The sequence below is a fragment of the Mobula hypostoma genome, chromosome 19 (genome assembly GCF_963921235.1).
Source record: "Mobula hypostoma chromosome 19, sMobHyp1.1, whole genome shotgun sequence".
Lineage (NCBI taxonomy): Eukaryota > Metazoa > Chordata > Chondrichthyes > Myliobatiformes > Myliobatidae > Mobula > Mobula hypostoma.
The window spans coordinates 55,542,267-55,564,304 of record NC_086115.1 but is presented as its reverse complement, the minus strand read 5'-3'; the positions used below and the strand labels follow the sequence as shown (position 1 = coordinate 55,564,304).

At 45.0% G+C, this 22,038-nt stretch overlaps 1 protein-coding gene across 3 annotated transcripts in view; it reads left to right on the top strand.

Moving 5' to 3' along the window:
• The window catches only part of inpp5f (inositol polyphosphate-5-phosphatase F), a 284,383-nt gene that overhangs the window by 184,373 nt on the left and 77,972 nt on the right, over positions 1-22,038 (top strand). For all 3 annotated transcript variants that reach the window (XM_063071927.1, XM_063071926.1, XM_063071928.1), the window contains exon 4: positions 8,186-8,314. In XM_063071927.1, coding sequence (XP_062927997.1) covers positions 8,186-8,314 — 129 coding nt within the window. The remainder of the gene's footprint in view (positions 1-8,185; positions 8,315-22,038) is intronic.

Below are 22,038 nucleotides of genomic sequence, written 5' to 3'. Positions count from 1 at the left end.
TCAATCCCGACCTCCATTAAAAACAGTGAAAAAAAAACAAGAAGGGTAAATATTACATTAAATGAAAATATCGAATAAAAGGTCCCCAAATCTGTTCAAATTTAAATGAAGAATCATAAAGGTTACTTCTAATTTTCTCCAAATTCAAACATAAAATCGTCTGAGAAAACCAAAAAAAGGTAGTTGGAGCATTAAGCTCTTTCCAATGTTGTAAAATACATCTTTTCGCCATTAAAGTAAGAAATGCAATCATTCTACGGGCTGAAGGGGAAAGATTACTAGAAATTTTAGGTAGTCCAAAGATAGCAGTAATAGGGTGAGGAGAGATATCTATATTTAATACCTTAGAAATAATATTGAAAATATCTCTCCAAAAAGTTTCCAAAGTAGGGCAAGACCAACCTTCTCCAATCACTCCTCATAACAGAGCTTCTCCATCTGGAGAGTCTTGTGGGTACTCTCTCCATCACAATTACATCCTTCCTGTAGCTTGGTGAACACTGCATGCAGTACTGACCAAGGTTTTGTAAAGTTGGAGCATAATCTCCCTATTTCTGCACTTGATGGCAGAATAATGAAGGTCAATATCCCAATGGTCATCCTAACCACATTATCCATCAATGTTGTGCTCTTCAATGAGCCATGGCTTTGTACTCAGAGGTCCCTCTGTTACTCAGACTCTGTAAGATATCACTGTTCATGGTGCATGTCCTAGCCTTATTAGCACTCCATAATGCATCACCTCACATCTGGATTAAACACCACTTGTCACTTTTCAGCCTGTTTCACCCAACACCCTGTTATCTCCCCGTAGTTCAAGATCACTTTCCAGTACTCTTGGAATCCAAGGTTTAGACCATGTCACGTTCTGGATGCAATCCTCAACCAAACATTTTTTTTCAGCTTTCATGAAGCTGTTCTTGTTGTTGAACTGTATCCAGTTCATCATTGCCTTCTCTGTACTTTTGAGTGAATGCAGAATCACAAAAGCCACCATTTTGAATCACAAAGCAATGTAGTGCTACAGTATTGTTAATATTTCCTTCTAAAGGTCTACCCAAACCAGAAGCCTTGGGTAAATAGTTCAGTGTGTGTTACTCTCAGCACAAGGGATAAAGCCTTTGTCTTTGGAGATCAACATGAGCTCGAGATGCCACAATGATTTACGTAGAGCCATCACGTAAAACAGTGGCAAAACAGTGAAAAGGACAAAATCCAGTCACAACTCTGTGACAATGACACATGCAGCGTACAGCAAGGACTGCACACCATCGTGGGCTTCAAGAGGAAAGGCAGCAGTACACCCAACATTGCTGCCTTGCTCCTGGACGAGCTAAAGGATTTTTATGCTCGATTCGAGGTTGATAGGACTGAAGCCTCGAGGAGAGCTGCAGACGAGACCTGCACCTTGGTCATTTCTGAGGCTGAGGTAGGTAGAACATTCCAACATGTCAACAGCCGCAGGGCAGCGGCATCCCAGGGCATGTCCGCAAAGTGTGCGGAACTGCTGGCTGGTGTGTTTACGGACACTTATAATCTTTCCCTCTCCCAGTGTGTAGTGCCCTCCTGTTTCAAATTGTCCATCATTGTCCCTGTACCTAAGAAAACCAAGGTAGCATGGCCGAACAACTGGCACCCTGTCACACTCACCTCAGTTATAAGCAAGTGCTTTGAGAGGCTGGTTAAAGACTGTGTCTGCAGCATGCTACCACCCATACTGGACCCCCCACAACTTGCCTAACGATGGAGCTGGTCTACTGATAACTCCATAGCCACAACGCTACACAACGTCCTCACTCACCTGGAGAAGAGGGATCCTATAATGGATAGGTTTAAAACTTAAAAACAATACTTAAAATCTTTGTCTGGTGTTTGGGTTATCTTGAAAACCAAGGTTCCCTACACCTGTTATAAGACCACATGGTATAAGAGCAGAATTAGGCCATTTGGCTCATTGAGTCTACGCCATTTTGTCATGACTGATTCATTTTCCCTCTCAGCCCCAATCTCCTGCCTTCTCCCCGTATCCCTTCATGCCCCAACTAATCAAGAATCTATTAACCTCTGCCTTAAGTATTCGTAAGGACTTGAGCCTCCACAGTTGCTTGTGGCAACGAATTCCACAGATTCACCACTCTCTGGCTGAAGAAATTCTTCCTCATTTCTCTTCTAAAAGGACGTCTCTCTATCCTGAGGCTGTGCTTCCTGATCTTAGACTCCCCACCATAGAAGACATCCTCTCTACTCTATCGAGACCTTTCAACATCCGTTAGGTTTCAGTGAGGTCACCTCTTGTTCTTTGGAATTCCAATGAGTACAGGTCCAGAGCCATCAAACACTCTTCATGTGACAAGCCTTTCAATCCTGGAATCATTTTTGTGAACTTCTTTTTCTTCTGTGAGTATTCTTCATGCATAGCGTCAAGTTACTGTCATTTGCATGAGTGCAGTGAGGTATAGCTACTATGGAAAAACTTACACCATCCTTACAGGCATTTTGGTTTAGACATCACAACATAACTGGTCATATATTATGCCAGACAGTGAAGAGACTGCAAATAAAAAAAAGCAGAGACAAAACCTTGCTAGTGAAAGAGATAGTCCTTAGGGTTCTGTTGCTGAACTCTGATTAGAGTTATGCAGGTGAGTTTGTGATTGTTGACAAGTAGCAGTTCTTAAACCTGATGGTGTGAGATTTCATGCTTCTGTAAATCTTGCCCAATGGTAGCTGTGAGGCGTGGGGATTCAAATGATGTTTTCTTGACTATGTTGGTGATGGGCTGGGCTGTACCCATGACAAACTGGGCTTTGTCTATTGTTGCCTTCAGCCTCATGTTCCTGCACAATAGTATTGCTATACCAGACCATGCAACCAGTCAGGATACTTCCAACACAGTATTTGTGGAATAGCCTTTCACATTCAAGGACTCTTCATCTCTTGTTCTCGATAGTTACGGCTTATTTATTTATTATTATCATTTCTTTCTTTTTGAATTTGCAGTTTGTTGTCTTTTGCAGACTGTTTGAATGCTCACATTGGTGCAGTCTTTCATTGATTCTGTTATGGTTATTATTCTATGGATTTATTGAGTATGCCCAATGAATCTCAGGATGGTATATGGTGACATATATGTAATTTGTTAATACATTTACAGTACTTTGAACTTCCATGGATCACTTAGCACTGAATTGCATACTGCAGTGGGGCCACACCTTTCCCTTGAGGATTCCTATGTTTGTTTTGTATTCAATTTATTAAGGTCCCAATTTCACTGATATGCACTCTAGTGGTTAGGTTGCACACAGGGCTGCTTACTTATTTACATTGCCCTTTTATTTTTGGTTCTTTTTCTGTTGAAATTATATTGGCTCATTCATCACAGGTGACTCTTGTTAAATTTCATCTGTCATGTTTTTCTCTGCCCTGTACTTGTAAAGTCTTTTCTAATCCTTGGCAATTTTCAACCTATTTTCAGATCAATATTGCACAGTCCTCATCAGACCTCAGAGAGCCCTTCCTGACAGATTCCTTCCTTTCCAATACTTGAGAATTTACAGATATCTTTTTCAAAATGGTGTCTGTTTAAAGCAAGACATACTCTTAGCTTTTGTCAGCCTTCTGTGAGGGATCTGAATTATCTTTTGCATATTGGAGTGTTGATCAATTTGTTCGTACATTATTTGGAATTTGCCCATACTTTGCCTTAACTGTTATGTAGTTCATAGTAAATTTATTATCAAAGTACATAATGTCACTACATGCACCCCTGATATTCACTTTCTTGCGGGCATTCACAGTAGTTTAGAAGAACACCATAGAATAAATGAAAAATCGCATACAACAAGACACAAACGACGTATGTGCAAAAAACAGCAAACTGTGCAAATACAAAGGGAGAAAGAAAAAGCAATAAATATCGAGGACACGAGATGAAGAGTCCTTGAAAGTGACTTCATAGGTCGTGGGAACAGTTCAGTGATGGGGCAATTGAAGTTGTCTCCTCTGGTTCAATGACTGATGGCTGAGGGGTAATAACTGTTCGTGAACCTGGAGATGTGGGTCTTGAAGCTCCTGTACCTCCTTTCTGATGGCAGCAGTGAGAAGAGAGCATAGCTTGAGTCATCCTAGATGATGGATGTTATTAGTTACTATGTTCAGTTATAACATACCAGTGATTAATGTTTTCTGAATTAGTTCACCCTTTTTGGATTTAATGGGTTTGTTCTAAATTGTAATGATTTAGTATAGGTTCAGATCATTATTTACTTTGTCACTGATTTAGCGATGGGACTAACTATTTCCAAAGAGGGTGTCTTTGAAGAGTCCTTGAATTAAACAGTTACACTATATGATATAGGAGCAGAATCAGGCCATTTGGCCCATCAACCCCACTCTGCCATTTTATCATGGCTGATCCAGTTTTCACTCAGCCCCAATCTCCTGCCTTCTCCCTGTATCCCTTCATCCCTGAGCAACCAAGAATCTATCAACCTGTGCCTTAAGTATACATAAAGACTTGGCCTCCACAGTCACCCGCGGCAATGAATTCCACAGATTCACCACTCTCTGGGTAAAGAAATTCCTCATCTCCCGTTCTAAAAGGACTCCTTTCTATTCTGAGTCTGATATGGTTTAAGTTGAACAGAAACATTACATGATTCATAAAAACCAACCTTGTGCTTTAGCCTCATGAAAACCTGGAGTAACATGTCTTATTTGCATGTTACTGACCCTTTTAATTGACTTTGAACTGAGGCTTCTGACTGTTTCCATTTTAACTAATGCTGAACTGGCATTACAGACCATTCCAATGCCAGGGCAAGTCAGAATACACATGAAGTGGGTATCTTGTCCAGAACAAGATTTTTTTTGAAGTGTTTTGTAACAGTAAGTAATCTAGTGTCTAGTAGAGCAATGTAAAGTTTGCTAATAAATGGAAATAAATTGGGGCTATTTTGATTGGCAGGAGTTGAAAATGTGCTCTTGTTAGATTAGATTTAGATTAGATTAGATTATGAGGACACACAGTCCTCTTTTATTGTCATTTAGTAATGCATGCATTAAGAAATGATACGATGTTCCTGCAGTATGATATCACAGAAACACAAGACAGACCAAAACTGAAAAACTGACAAAAAACACATAATTATAACATATAGGTACAACAGTGCAAAGCAATACCGTAATTTGATAAAGAATAGACCGTGGGCACAGTAAAAAAAAAAGTCTCAAAGTCTCTCGAAAGTCCCATCATCTCACGCAGATGATAGAAGGAAGAAAACTCTTCCTGCCATGGACCTCCAGCACCGCAAACTTGCCGATGCAGCACCTTGGAAGCACCCGACCACAGCTGACTCTTGAGTCCGTCCGAAAACTTCGAGCCTCCGACCAGCCCTCTAACACCGAGCACCATCTCTACCGAGCGCTTCGACCCCGGCCCCGGCCCTGGCCGCCAAGCAACAGGCAAAGCCGAGGATTTGGGGCCTTCCCCTCCGGAGATTCTCGATCGCACAGTAGCAGGGGCAGCGAAACGGTCATTTCAGCAGCTTCTCCAGATGTTCCTCCGTGCTCTCACAGCTGTCTCCATCAAATCAGGATTGTGCACGGTACCTACTTAACAAATACAGATATCATTCCGGAACGGTCACGCGCGCTGCGTCGCGCCGCCATCTTCTCCTCCCCTCCGACTTAGAATAACTTGCCATTTATTTGGGAATAATCAACAAAAATAACTTGGTTAACCCCAAAGTACTTGACTTGCATTTTTGACACTGTTCTCATGGACTTTACTATTATTTATTGAAACTATTTCAGCCTCTCTGCAACCTTGGATGTACAGAACCTGAGCAGTCTGCTAACATTTAAAATCTCAATGCCATTTGCTGAACTGCATTCCCAATCCACAAGTAACCTAATTCAGGAGTGATCCATCTTTGTCAACCCCACACCCACTCCACTTCACTTCTCATAGATTCTTTCAAATATGAGTTGGTATTTGGCAGATTTTCACATGTTTTGTCAATTTAGAACCGCAGACTCGAGGAACAAGTATCCTATCGTGCCTGGAGGGACTTTCTTGTGCTTGCGTTGGTTACAGATGGGAGGGGCAGGTAGTGCTGAGGAAGCAGAGAGTCTGCAGAAGGGCTTGGATAGATTAGGAGAATGGGCAAAGTGGCAGATGGAATACAGTGTCAGGAAGTGTTTGGTCATCCACTTTGGTAGAAGGAATAAAGGTGTAGACTATTTTCTAAACTGGGAGTGAATTCAGAAATTGGAGGAGGACTTGGGACTCCTCTTGCAGGATTCCCTAAGAGTTAATTTGCAGGTTGAGTCAGCAGTAAGGAAGGCAAATGCAATGTTAGGATTCATTTTGAGAGGCCTAGAATATAAAAGCAAGGGTGTAATGCTGAGGCTTTATAAGGTGTTGATCAGACCACATTTAGAGTATTGTGAGTAGTTTTGGGCCCCTCATCTAAGGAAGAATGTGTTGGCATTGGAGGGGCTTCAGTGGAGGGTTATGAGAATGATCTGGGAATGATAGGATTAACATTGGAGCAGTGTTTAATGGCTCTAGGCCTGTACTCACTAGAATTTAGAAGATTGAGAGGGATCTCATTGAAACCTATCGAATATTGATAGGCCAAGGTGGAGAAGATGTTTCGTGGCCGAAGGTCCGGAGGGCACAGCCTCTTGAGGATGACCATTTAGAACAGAGATGAAGAATTTCTTCAACGAGAAGGTGGTGAATATGTGGAATTGCCACTGAATGCTGTGGAGCCCAAGTCACTGGGTACATTTAAAGCAAAGGCTGATAGATTCTTGATTTATAAGGGTGTCAGAGGTTACAGGGAGAAGGAAAGAGAATGGGGAAATAAACTAACCATGATGGAATGGCAGAGCAGACTCGATAGGTAGCTCTACTCCCATGTCTTATTGTCAATGATCTCAATATTTACTGCCTGAGATTTATCTGGTGTATCGCAGAGCTTCTGCCGTTAGTGGTCATGTTGCTGCGCAAGTTGTTAACTTGATTGCATTCTTTTACTCTTTTGTACGTTATTATATAACTGTGGTAACAATATATTTGATGGCCACCACCTCTTCCAAATCATTGGATCCAAGCTGTCCCCTATGTAGCTGTTACTGTACCCTAAAGGAAGTACATTAAATAAACTGAAGTGCTGGAATTTGATTTCCTCGTGTTTCCCTTTCCAAAGCAGTTTAAATCTACCTTTTAAATAGATTTTGATCTTTTTTTTATTGGCAAGAAGTATAGGTTGGGGAATGGGAACATGAACTTAACATTTCTGCCTACTCAAACCAAACTGGAACAATTTTGAAGTATTTTGTACTCCACACGTCTTCTTGTATATCCGGGGACCAGGCCTCAAAGCCGCGATGTTGCCTAACGGGCATCAGGGCGGGTTATCAGCTTTATCAGCTGATATTGCTGGGCCGGGGGGGGGGGGTGGAATCTGGTCTATATACATGCATATTCTGCATCGTCGTATTTTACTGATATGCTAAATGGGTTTGCTGACTTGTATGTGCGAGGACTGAGCGTTAAGAGGCAGGGTGGGTTGGGGAGGAGCTTCGGGACTCTCTTATCCCCTGAATATATTCATGTGTGTGACTGTTGATGATATGTTTCAGCACCTTGACCCCATAGTAATGCTGTCTCATTTGGCTGTATTCATAAATATTCCCGTATAGTTGAATGACAATTAAATTTGAATTGAATCGAGCCTGCCTGACTGGGTGATGGTGTCTGCCCTTCCCTCTGTGCCAGGGAACTGGGGTGCCAGTTCTTCCTTGACACACTGGTGCTTTAGGTGTGTGTGACCTCCTGAAACCTGTTGGGTTTGCTGTAAAATTTGTTTAACAGTAACATTAATGAAATAAGGTTCCAGAAAATCCACCAGTCTAGTGTCATCTTATAGGACTAAGGGCTTTGCTGTATTCAGTTGTTAATCTGTCAACCTCAGGTGTTTGGGGCCAGCCTGGAGAAATGAGCATGTCTTGAAGGATTGCCATCATTTTCACAGCTGTGCAAATCGCTGCTGCATGAAAGTTTGAAGTTGTAGAGTCATCAGAAAATTGTGAAGTGATGGATTCACAGCTGCCTTTAAAAAGAAAAGCCCCTGCAGCAGAAAGATTAATTTTTCTTCCCTGTTCCATTTTGCAGCTCTGCAAGAAGCATCACTTTGGTATAAACAAAACTGAGAAGATTACCCAGTCCCCAGATGACACCAAGTTTTTGCTCAAGACGTTTAGTCAAATCAAGTGTAATGTGGCTGTTCCAATCAAGAAAAAAGTGAGTGGATGCTTCATTGAATCTTCCTTAAAGTGTAAGCTGCATGGCTCTTTGCACCTGTGCTAACTTAGATATTTCTGTCAACAATCTGTATTGGGTAAGGGTTAGTTTATTATTAACCAGTACAATAATTACTAACTATTCATTGTAGTAATTCTGTTCTTCTGCTATTACTTTTTGGGGGGGTTTTCTTCTGTTTTCGTGGATGTCTGCGAAGAGTAAGAATTTCAGGTTGTATACTGTAGAAATGCCCTGATATTAAATGGAACCATTGAACCATTAATTCCAAGGACTAGAGTTCTAATTTGGCCTCTGCAATATCATTAAACTTACTTTTGTTGAACATCATTATTACAGGAAAGATTCTAGCGTGTATAAAGCAGGCTGATTGGCAGGAGGTAAAGAGTGGGAATAAAGGGAGCCTTTTGTGGCTGGCTGTCCCATCACTGAAATGTCCCCACGACCTATGGAGTCACTTTCAAGGACTCTTCATCTCATGTCCTCGATATTTATTGTTTATTTAGGAGAATGGGCAGAAAATTGACAATAGTGTACAGTGACGGGAAGCGTTTGGTCATGCACTTTGGTAGAAGAAATGAAAGGTTGAATATTTTCTAAATAGAGAGAAAATACAAAAATCTGAGGTGCAAAGGGACTTGGGAGTCCTTGCGCAAGTTTCTCTAAAGGTTAATTTACAGATTGAGTCTGTGGTGAGGAAGACAAATACAATATTAGCATTCATTTCAGGAGGTCCTGAATACAAAAGCAGGGATGTAATGTTGAAACTATAAAGCATTGGTGAAGCCTCACTTCAAGTATAGTGAGCGGTTTTGGGCCCCTTAGCTTAGAAACTGGAGGTGGTTCAAAGGAGGTTCACAAAAATGATTCCAGGATTGAATGGCTTGCTTGTCGTATGAAGAGCATTTGATAGCTCTAGGCCTGTATTCACAAGAATTCAGAAGAATGAGGGGTGACCTCATTGAACTCTATTGAATGCTGAAAAGCCTTGATAGAGCAGATGTGGAGAGGATGTTTTCCTGTGGTGGGAGAGTCTAAGACCAGAGGACACAGCCTCAGAATAGAGGGGTGTCCTTTTAGAACAGAGTTGAGGAGGAATTTCTTTAGCCTGAACATGGTGAATCTGAGGATTCTTTGCCACAGGCAGCTGTGGAGGCCAAGTTTTTCCGTATATTTAAGGCAGAGGTTGATAGATTTTTGATTGGTCAGGGCATGAAGGGATACAGAGAGAAGGGAGGAGATTGTGGCTGAGAGGAAAATTGGATCAGCCATGGTGAAATGTTGGAGCAGACAATGGGCCAAATGGTCTAATTCTACTCCTACATCTTATGGTCTTATGATCTTGTTATTCATTGGTAGCTGTGACCATCACCTATTCCTGGTCTACTATGTTATTAGTCTGTTTCATTCAAAAACATGTTGTCGAAGCTGCAGAAATTGATATATAGGCAGAAAATACAAAATACACTCAACTGGTCTGGCAACATCTGTGGGAAGTGAAATAAATAACGTTTCAGGTCAAGGCCGAAATGGTCTGTTTATTTGTTTATTGAGATACAGTGTGGAATAGACCCTTCTGTGCCACCCAGCATCCCACTGATTTAAACCTAGCCTCATCACGGGACAATTTACAGTGACCAATTGACCTACTAACCAGCAAGCACAAGGAAATCTGCAGATGCTGGAATATTCAAGCAACACACATAAAAATTGCTGGTGTACACAGTAGGCCAGGCAGCATCTCTAGGAAGAGGTACAGTCGATGTTTCAGGCCGAGACCCTTCATCAGGACTAACTGAAAGGAGAGTTAGTAAGAGAGTTGAAAGTGGGAGGGGAGGGGGAGATCCAAAATGATAGGAGAAGACAGGAGGGGGAGGGATGGAGCTAAGAGCTGGAAGGTTGATTGTCCGCCAGAGAAAACAGGATCTCCCAGTGGCCACACATTTTAATTCCACGTCCCATTCCCATTCTGAAATGTCTATCCACAGCCTCCTCTACTGTAAAGATGAAGCCACACTCAGGTTGGAGGAACAACACCTTATATTCCGTCTGGGTAGCCTCCAACCTGATGGCATGAACATTGACTTCTCTAACTTCTGTTAATGCCCCACCTCCCCTTCATACCCTATCCGTTATTTATTTGTTTGTTATAATATATATATATTTTTTTTCAGTCTCTCCTTTTTGTCACTCTGCCCCTCTCACTATACCACCTGCCCATCCTCTGTCCCCCCCCCCCCGTCTTTCTCCCTGGGCCTCCTGTCCCATGATCCTCTCATATCCCCTTTGCCAATCACCTGTCCAGCTCTTGGCTCCATCCCTCCCCCTCCTGTCTTCTCCTATCATTTTGGATCTCCCCCTCCCCCTCCCACTTTCAACTCTCTTACTAACTCTCCTTTCAGTTAGTCCTGACGAAGGGTCCCGGCCCGAAACGTCGACTGTACCTCTTCCTAGAGATGCTGCCTGGCCTGCTGCATTCACCAGCAACTTTGATGTGTGTTGCTTGAATTTCCGGCATCTGCAGAATTCCTCGTGTTTGCCTAATTGGGATGCAGGTGTGTTGCAGGATTGAATGCCAGTGCTGAACAAGGGAGTGTAATTGAGGTGAATCCTGGTCAGTTTGGTGCCGTGCTTGTCATTTGAGTTGCCGAGCTCTGATTATACTCTGAGCAGAGATGTAATGGCTGCTTTGCAGCAGACTGCCGGAGGGTGATGGAACCTCAGGAAGGGGAGCAGTGCACATACTCCTGTCTATTTAATGAGGCAGCCGAAACAATTGAACTCCCTCGTGGGTGACCTTGGCAACTTGGCTGAGTGTCTCTTGCCGTCACTGTCTATCCAGCATCCTGCTGAATATAACTGTGCCTGCTGCTTCAGAGAAAAGCACGTAAAAAGCTAACTGATGGCTTTTGTTAACTGGGTCCTGATGGCATCCCTCTCCAGCCAGGCAAGACTAGTTATTTTGTTAGAATGTTTAACAATTCTTTGAGCTTTGATATCTTGAAGAAGTGGAACGGCTTGGATAACATTGAAGACATTAGGTAACATTAGAGAGATTTCTTTATAAGCATGATAGAAGAGGGTGAGAAATAACACATTACAGTATTCACACTACAGTCAGAGTTAATTAATGTACCTCTGCTAATTGTTTATTCTGATTTATTTATTTATCACGTGTACATCAAAACATACAGTGAAATGTGTCGTTGCATTTCCAAACAACACAATCTAAGCATGTGCTGGGGGATGTTGGCTAGAGTGAGTGTGTGTCTCTCTCTCTCTCTCTGTCTGTCTCTCTCAGTCTGTCTCTCTCTCACACCCTTCTCTCACACCCTCTCTCTCACACCCTCTCTCTCACTCCCTCTCTCTCACTCTCTCTCTATCTTACTCACTCTCTCCCTCTCTCTCCCTCTCTCCCTCTCTCTCCCTCTCTCACTCTCACTCTCTCTCACTCTCTCACTCTCACCCTCTCTCTCACCCTCTCTCACCCTCTCTCACCCTCTCTCTCCCTCTCTCTCCCTCTCTCCCCCTCTCCCTCTCTCCCCCTCTCTCTCACTCTCTCTCTCACCCTCTCTCTATCTTACTCACTCTCTCCCTCTCTCTCCCTCTCTCCCTCTCTCTCCCTCTCTCACTCTCACTCTCTCTCACTCTCTCACTCTCACCCTCTCTCTCACCCTCTCTCACCCTCTCTCACCCTCTCTCTCCCTCTCTCTCCCTCTCTCTCCCTCTCTCTCCCTCTCTCTCCCTCTCCCCCTCTCTCCCCCTCTCTCTCACTCTCTCTCTCACCCTCTCTCTATCTTACTCACTCTCACCCTCTCTCTCCCTCTCTCTCACCCTCTCTCTCCCTCTCTCTCACCCTCTCTCTCACCCTCTCTCTCACTCTCTCTCACTCACTCTCTCTCACTCTGTCTCACTTACTCTCTCCCTCTCACTCTCTCTCTCACTCCCTTTCTCCCTCTCTCCCTCTCTCCCTCTCTCTCTCTCCCTCTCTCTCCCTCTCTCTCCCCTCTCTCCCCTCTCTCCCCTCTCTCCCCCTCCCTCTCCCCTCCCTCTCCCCCTCCCTCTCCCCTCCCTCTCCCCTCCCTCTCCCCCTCCCTCTCCCCCTCCCTCTCCCCCTCCCTCTCCCCCTCCCTCTCCCCCTCCCTCTCCCCCTCCCCCTCCCTCTCCCCCTCCCTCTCCCCCTCCCTCTCCCCCTCCCTCTCCCTCTCCCTCTCCCTCTCCCTCTCCCTCTCCCTCTCTCTCTCTCTCTCTCTCTCCCTCACTCTCACTCTCTCTCACTCTCTCTCTCACACTCTCTCTCACTCTTACACACACCCACACACTCACTCACACTCCCACACACACACTCTCACACTCACACACTCACTGTCATGCTAACACTCACACTCCACACTCCACTCTCTCACACACACACACACACACACACACACACACACACACACTCACACTTTCACACACACACTCTCACTTACACATGCCTCCAACCCCAGGACAGGCTGCCTCCAGAGTCTTTGGCCCTGGACTCTCAGACTCACAAACATCGGGCCCGGGCCTGGACTCTCAGTTCCAGACATGCGGTTTGAAATGGACCACAGATGCATCCTATTTGTGGTGTTGGCAAAGCAGCACTGGCCTTGGACTAGCTCATCTGCTGAATGTTATAAAAAATAGCCCAGCCAGCAGAAAGGTTCTGTCTGTGAAGCTGCTAATTACTTAAGTCCCATACCCCTTCTGGGGTAGAGGCGGCTGCCAGTCGCTCTCCAGAGTCCTCTGTGCTGGACCAGTCTTTCATGTTGTCTCCAGGTGTTGTCCTTCTTCTTCGTGTATCCTTCCTCTCCCAGGAACAAGATCTATGGAGCTTCTGTTGGTCTTTCTGTAGCAAGTCCCGTGCCCAGCCCTCCTCCTCTACGGCCGGGGTTGGGACCATCCATGGCAGAGTCATGCTAATTACCACAAAATGGAAAAAAAAATAGCCAAACCTCAGTCTCATGGGGCAAAAGTCAATTTCACTTTGGAATTGTTGATGTGGCATTTTGAAGTAATGGCTGTGTTTGATTCCATAAGGCCATAAGATCATAAGGCAAAGGAGCAGAAGTCGGCCATTCGGCCCATTGAGTCTGCTCCGCCATTTTATCATGAGCTGATCCATTCTCCCATTTAGTCCCACTCCCCCGCCTTCTCACCATAACCTTTGATGCCCTGGCTACTCAGATACCTATCAATCTCTGCCTTAAATACACCCAATGACTTGGCCTCCACTGCTGCCCGTGGCAACAAATTCCATAGATTCACCACCCTCTGACTAAAAAAATTTCTTCGCATTTCTGTTCTGAATGGGCGCCCTTCAATCCTTAAGTCATGCCCTCTGGTACTAGATTCCTCCATCAGGGGAAACAACTTTGCCACATCCATTGGTGGACATTTGCTTCGTTAAAGTAAGAGGCCTTGTACTTTGACAGCCAGATCCAGACCCTTAAATCAACACTGGCGCTCGTCAAGGATATGTGCTTGGCCCACTGCTCTACTCTGTCTATACCCATGACCGTGTGGCTAGGTATAGCTCAAATACCATCTGTAAATTTGCTGATGTTACAACCATTGTTGGCAGAGTCTCAGATGGAAACGAGAGGGCGTACTGGAGTGAGATATATCAGCTAGTTGAGTGGTGTCACAGCAACAACCTTGCACGCAATGTCAGTAAGACCAGAGTTGATTGTGGACTTCAGAAAGGATAGGATGAAGGAACACAACCCAATCCTCATAGAGGGATCAGCAATGGAGAGAGTGAGCAATTTCAAACTCCTGGATGTCAAGATCTCTGAAGATCTAACCTGGCCCCAACATATCGATGCAGCTATAAAGAAGGGTAGACAGTGGCTATATTTCATTAGGAGTTTCAGGAGATTTGGTTTGTCATCTGAGACACTCGAAAACTTCTACAGATGTACTGTGGAGAGTATTCTGACAGGCTGCATCACTGCCTGGTCTGGGGTGCTACTGCACAGGATTGAAAGAAGCTGCAGAAAGTTGTAAAATTAGTTAGCTTCATCTTGGGTGTTAGCCCCTAGTATCCAAGACATCTTCAAGGAGCGGTGCCTCAGAAATGCAGTGCCCATTATTAAGGGCCCCCAGCACCCAGGGCATGCCCTTTTCTCCCTGTTACCATCAGGAAGGAGGTATAGAAGCCTGAAGGCACACACTCAGCAATTCAGGAACAGCTTCTTTCCCTCTGTCATCGGATTCATAAATGGACATTGAACCCATGACACTACCTCAATATTATTTCTGTTTTAGCACTATTTTAAATTTCACTGTTGAATGCACTTACTGCAATTGATTTACTTATTTGTTTCCCAGTGTTATTGTGTATTGCATTGTGCTGCTGCTGCTAAGGTGACAAATTCCATGACTTGCCGGTGATAATAAACCAGATTCTGTGTCTGAAATTCAGTCCAAATGTGTATCCCCTTCTCACATGCAAAGGTTTCCACTCCCTATGATATCAGTTGCTATCAAGGTATGATGCTGATATATTTTGACAAAAACTTGAAGGTATGGAGCTTTTTTTCAACTGGGATGTTATCTATGAATTTGTTGCATGTGCTGGGTAATTGGCATGCGGAGGTATGTCGGGGCAGTTTAAGCACTGACATTGAGCATTTTCAGCATTGAAGTATGCACCAGTCAGTGCCTCTTACAAACATTCAGTGAAATTCACAAGTGTACAGTAGATGCTCGTATTTCACCATGTGAATAGGAACTTTCTCACTTTGTTCTTTTGCATTCATCTTCATCAGTTCCCCACTTCTCTCCCTTCTAGTGCCAGTGTATCTGCCATCTCAACTTCGATCATCTCTATTACATTCTCTGTCCCTCCCTCCCTCCCATCTCTCTCCCTCCCTCCCATCTCTCTCCCTCCCTCCCATCTCTCTCCCTCCCATCTCTCTCCCTCCCTCCCATCTCTCTCCCTCCCTCCCATCTCTTTCCCTCCCTCCCATCTCTCTCCCTCCCTCCCATCTCTCTCCCTCCCTCCCATCTCTCTCTCCCTCCCTCCCATCTCTCTTCCTCCCTCCCATCTCTCTCTCCCTCCCTCCCATCTCTCTCTCCCTCCCTCCCATCTCTCTCTCCCTCCCTCCCATCTGCCTCCCTCCATCCCATCTCTCTCTCCCTCCCTCCCATCCCTCTCTCTCTCTCCCATCCCTCTCCCTCCCTCCCATCCCTTCCATCTCTCTCTCCCTCCCTCCCATCCCTCTCCCTCCCTCCCATCTCTCTCTCCCTCCCTCTCTCCCTCCCTCCATCTCTCCCCCCTCCCTCCCTCCATCTCTCTCTCCCTCCCTCCCTCCATCTCTCTCTCCCTCCCTCCCTTCCTCTCTCCCTCCCTCCCTCCCTTCCTCTCTCCCTCCCTCCCTTCTCTCTCTCTCTCTCTCTCTACTATCTCTCCCATCTCTACCTCTGTAGCCTTTCCTCACAAGGCAAGTCCATTAACCCTGGAACTAATCGAGTAAATCCTGTCTTCACTTTAATGTCCTTCCTGAAGGGCAGAATTGGAGCCAGTATTCCAACTGTGGGTGGCGGGGTGGAGATTCGTCTCTACCAAAGGAGGTATAAAGCACTGCTTCCCTCCACTAACCTGCAGGTCACCCTTGGGCAAGGTGGAGCACCTGCTTAGGCCCTCAATCAGGGTCTCCTGAACCATGGGAGAAGGTGGTGGGTGGTTGTATGAGCAGCTGGTGCACATCATAAGGCAGACAATCTCTGAAGAGTATTGACAATGGCTGGTGTCATCCGTCTTGTAAAGACACTGCCCAGAAGATTGCACTGGCCAATCATTTCTGTAGAAAAAGTTGCCAAGAACAAACATGATCATGGAAAGACCATGATCACATATGGCATGGCACATATTGGTGATTCCAACTGTGGCAAATTCAGTGTTTAGTGATAATTCGTCCTATGATAAATCGTTCATTATACTCACCTCACTTTTTATTCCAGCCCATGAAGCTGAAATATCTTATATAAGGTTTTTAAACTACTTTCCCATCAGGTACCTTCAAATGTGTCTGCACATTTACACCTATTCCCTGTTCCACTGCTTTCAAACTAACTGCTGGTCTGCTTTCCATCATGATAAGATATCCACGGTATGACAACCTATTCACAGCGGAAATTAAACTGCATCGTAGAATCTACAGTTTAAAATTTACATATCAACCATAGTATTTTGCAATTTGAATATACTGAGTGTATAACTCACTGCTCTTCCCCGACAAACAAAATGTGTGATTGGTTATTCACTTTCCAGGTCAGAAGGAAAGCTGATAAAGCATCCACTCTTTATGTAGAGGCAGCGCATGGAGCCCAACAAGAGCCACTGCAATGCAAGCTGGAATAGGCTCTTTGTTGCTTCCACTTGTCATCTCCCATCCTCTGTTGGTATTTCCAGTCGTTCCTCTTCCGCCTGCCTATTAAATTCGTTGACATTCTCCATGTCATAGTCATAGTCATACTTTATTGATCCCGGGGGAAATTGGTTTTCGTTACAGTTGCGCCATAAATAATAAATAGTAATAGAACCATAAATAGTTAAATAGTAATATGTAAATTACACCAGTAAATTATGAAATAAGTCCAGGACCAACCTATTGGTTCAGGGTGTCTGACCCTCCAAGGGAGGAGTTGTAAAGTTTGATGGCCACAGGCAGGAATGACTTCCTATGACGCTCAGTGTTGCATCTCGGTGGAATGAGTCTCTGGCTGAATGTACTCCTGTGCCCACCCAGTACATTATGTAGTGGATGGGAGACATTGTCCAAGATGGCATGCAACTTGGACAGCATCCTCTTTTCAGACACCACCGTCAGAGAGTCCAGTTCCATCCCCACAACATCACTGGCCTTATGAATGAGTTTGTTGATTCTGTTGGTGTCTGCTACCCTCAGCTTGCTGCCCCAGCACACAACAGCAAACATGATAGCACTGGTCACCACAGACTCATAGAACATCCTCAGCATCGTCCGGCAGATGTTAAAGGACCTCAGTCTCCTCAGGAAATAGAGACGGCTCTGACCCTTCTCGTAGACAGCCTCAGTGTTCTTTGACCAGTCCAGTTTATTGTCAATTCATAACCCCAGGTATTTGTAATCCTCCACCATGTCCACACTGACCCCCTGGATGGAAACGGGTTACCGGTACCTTAGCTCTCCTCAGGTCTACCACCAGCTCCTTAGTCTTTTTCACATTAAGCTGCAAATAATTCTGCTCACACCATGTGACAAAGTTTCCTGCTGTAGCCTGTACTCAGCCTCATCTCCCTTGCTGATGCATCTAACTATGGCAGAGTCATCCGGAAACTTCTGAAGATGATAAGACTCTGTGCAGTAGTTGAAGTCCGAGGTGTAAATGGTGAAGAGAAAGGGAGACAAGACATGTTGGTCCATGGCTTCCTTTTCTGCCAAGATGAGACCACCCTCAGGGTGGAGGAACAACACCTTGTATTCCTTCCTCCAGCCTCCAACCTGATGGCATGAATATCAATATCTCCTTCCGGTTTAAAAAAAAATCCCTCTCTCTTCCCTCTTCTTCTATTCTCCACTCTGGCCTCTTACCTCATCTCATCTGCCTATCACCTCCACTTGGGTCCCCTCCTCCTATCCTTTCTCCTATGGTCTACTCTTCTCTCCTATCAGATTCTTTCTTCTCTTGCCTTTTACCTTTCTAACCCACCTATCTTCACCTATCACCTTCCAGCTATCCTCCTTTCCCTCCAGTCACCTTTTTATTCTATCGTCTTCCCCCTTCCTTTCTAGTCCTTGAGAAGGGACTCGGCTCGAAACGTCGACTGTTTACTTTTGTGTAGATGCTGCCTGACCTCCTGTGTTCCTCCAGCATTTTGTGTGTGTGTTGATTGGATTTCCAGCATTTGCAGACTTTCTTGTGTCTATCAGTTCAAGTTTATTGTCATCTGACTGTACATACATAGAAGATAGAAAATCTACAGCCCACAGTGTTGTGCCGACCATGTAACCTGCTCTAGAATTTCCCTACCGCATAGCTCTCTGTTTTTTCTACGCTCCATGTACCTATCTAAGAGTCTCTTAAAAGGTCCTATTGTATCTGCGTCTACCACCTTCGCTGGCAGTGCATTCCACACACCCACCATTCTCCCACCCACCCCATACAGTACTATGCAAAAGTATTAAGGTTATAGGAGCTGCAGAGGGTTGTAAATATAGTTGGCTCCATCTTGGGTACTAGTCTACAAAGTACCCAAGACATTTCAAGGAGCAGTGTCTCAGAAAGGTAGCATCCAGACACTGATCCAGTGAACGCTGCCTCACTTTTTTAACATATTATTTCTGTTTTTGCATGATTTTTAATCTATTCAATATACATATACTGTAATTGATTTACTTATTTTGTTTATTTTTATTTTTTTCTTCTATATTATGTATTGCATTGAACTGCTGCTGCTAAGTTAACAAATTTCACGACACATGCCAGTGATAATAAACCGGATTGATTCTGATAGGTATCTAGCTAAGACTTTTGCACAGAACTGTATTGGGGGGAGTGGTGGAGTGTAGGGCTTTGAGGGGATTATCAGTGACACTATCAAGTGCACTCCTGTATTGGTTTCAAGTGCATGGTATTTTTTCATATTTGATGGCTTGGTGACATTGCAGGCTGTAACACCTTGCACTTTTTACGTAGAGTTTCTGTGTTCTATAAGAGAAATTCCCTCCTCTCTATTTTCTACTTTTAATTGGAGTCTTTCCTTAGTAGTCAACTATGTTATTTTGTTGGAAAGCAACCCATTAGATGTGTGTGCTGGCAAACAGTGTGGAATATGAGTTGAGCACTGGCTACTCAGACACAACTGCAGGTGAGCTCAAAACTGTTGACAGTAAATATTTGCTGGATGTGGCGGAACCACAAACTTTTCCAGCTGCTACCATCTGGGAAATGGTACCGTAGCATAAAAGTCAGGACCAACAGGCTCCGGGACAGCTTCTTCCACCAGGCCATCAGACTGATTAATTCATTCTGATACAATTGTATTTCCATGTTATATTGACTGTCCTGCTGTACATACTATTTATTATAAATTACTATAAATTGCACATTTAGACGGAGAGTAACAAAGATTTTTACTCATATATATGAAGGATGTAAGTAAAAAAAGTCAATTCAATTAGTAAGTACAGTGGATTCCAGTTAATTGGGACACATTGGGACTAGTTCATTTTGGCCCAATTATGTGGCTGCCCCAATTAGCTGAAGTTTCATTGAAATATTTAACAAGGTATAAGAAAGATAAACTACCATTAACCGAGTAACAATTTCTGTATTTAAATGACATACAGAAGAAATTAGAACACTACCAATGTCACAACGGTACTATAAAACGGTATTAGTTCTGAATAGTTGTTGATGGAGAAATTCGTTCAGTGTACTCTGCCATGTTCTTTTGATTGACAGTAAATGATCAAAATATATGCAGCTACCTAGTGCAGATAATGGACTGCCTACAGATAACATTTACGACGATTGCAATTCCAAATCTTCATTTTCATTGTAACGTTCAAGATGATTGTCGGTACCTTCAAATTCTTCGTAGTTTCTGTGAGATTTACGGGAAGATGCTGTTTCCTGCTTGGCATTCGGTCAGCTGCAGAGTCAGTATCCAGGGACCACCACTCATTGACGTTTCACTTCCTTAGCCATGGTACATCTCCTGGTGGCGGAGCAGTGGCAGAGATGTCTCCTTGTCTCCCCCCCACCGGCAGCTCTCAATGGAGTTACTCGGCCCCCCAATTTCTGTCCTTTCTCCTCAGCCACAGTCAAAAGCTGCCCTTTTCTCCCTCTTCAGCCATCTTTCTGGTGGCCCTCCTGAGCCTCGCTCCAGTCACTGCCACATCACGGAGTAACCTTGTCGTCGATGTGCAGACCTACCTCCACAGGGTAGGCGAGGGTCCTCCAGTCAGCTGCCAGGTCTGAGTACCTCAGCCTCTTCTGCTCATGGGCAGCCTCCACTCCTTCCTCCCGTGGGACGGTTAACTCAGTGAGGAGGACTGTCTTGGTGGCCATGGACCACAGTACTATGTCGGGGTGGAGAGATGTGGTGGTGATTTCTTCGGGGAAATTGCAGCTGTCTGCTGAGATCTACCCTCATGTTCCACTCTTGCCTGTGGAGGGGAGTCATAAAGGAGCTCTTGGGTGGGTGTATGGTCGCTCTTACCAGCCTTAACAAATGGGATGAGTTGTCGTCCCACTGGGGAAAGGCTGCTTCTCGCATCCCGCTTGCAGGTCTCTAGGATCTCCACCAGCTTCTTTAGGACCTGGTTGTGCCACCATCTGTAGCGCCCTTGGGACTGCGCGATCTTGCATCCTGCCAGGATGTGTGGGAGGTTGGCTTTGGTGGTGTCACGCAGGGGGCAGCGACCCTCACTGCTGAACTACTGGTGAAGATTTCGGAGGCAGGGCAAGGTGTCATAGGTTGCCAGGATGAGGAAGCTGAGTTTGGCTTGTGGGACCTTCCACAGGTCTGACCAGCTGAATGATCTGTTGATGGTGCTCTCCCACGTTGTTTATCTTCCCTGGCAGCCATGTGCCACTGCCTTCACCCACTCCTCCTCCTCCACTACCATTGCTATCCTCTCTTTCTTCGTGGCTTTGGACCAGAAATGTGTTGCCTCCCCCCCCCCCCCCCCCGCCGCCCAGCCAAGTCCTGCATGTCCAGCATGTCCAGCCTGGACTCTGCCAACAACCTCTTGATGCTGCAGCCTACTGATAGCCTAGTCTCCTTCAGCTTGAGCTCTCCATTTATGGCTAGTATGGACTGAGGCATTGGCACTCCTCACCAGCGAATCATGGATTCCCTCAGCTCAACGACTGGTCGGATTTTCTCCTTTTTGTACCCCAGGCTGATGTATCTCAGTGGCAGCTGTAACATGTTCTTCTCAAAGAGACCAGTGTCTGAGAAACACCGAGACAGCCCCAGCCATTTCCCGACGTACAATTTGGCTATCCTGTCCACTCTACTGACTGTTGATGAGGGAATTTTTCACATTTTCAGGTGCCACATCATTCTTTGGTACAGTATGAACTGATAGCACAACACGTTATACTTTCCGGGTAGTTGGCACTGATCGATTCTGGCCAGGCCCCCTGTGAGCTGTTTCTGTGCTACTTTCCCAGCTGCCTCACAGAGAGCTCTGTGATATACTGCCTCACAAGGCTTTGGATGGGCTGCCTGGCCAACGATGGGATTTCCTCACCCACCTACAGCAAAGGTGATGTTGTCACTTCTGACCCATTTTCAGAGGGATAGGCTTCGCAATTTGGAGGGCTTTATCTTCATCCTTTCCCATGTCGCTAGCTGATCCAGCCTCTTCAGCAGCCTTCTTGTGCATGCGGTCATCTGAAGGATGCTTGTGGTGTCATCCATGTAGCTTCTCAGTGGAGGAGGCCTCTGTCCTGACTGTAGCTTTATCCCTCTGACCACCAGCCTTGCCCCAATAAGGATGATCTTAAAGGCTGCCACAAACAGGACGGGAGAGGTGGTACACCCCATTGTGATGCCTGCTTCGAGCTGCTGCCACCCCGTTGTAAAGTCTTGAAAAGAGAAGCCCATCTGGAGGTCACTGAAGTAGTCAGAAACCAAGCCTCCAATGCCATCGGGAACGTAAAAGAACTCCATCCCAAAG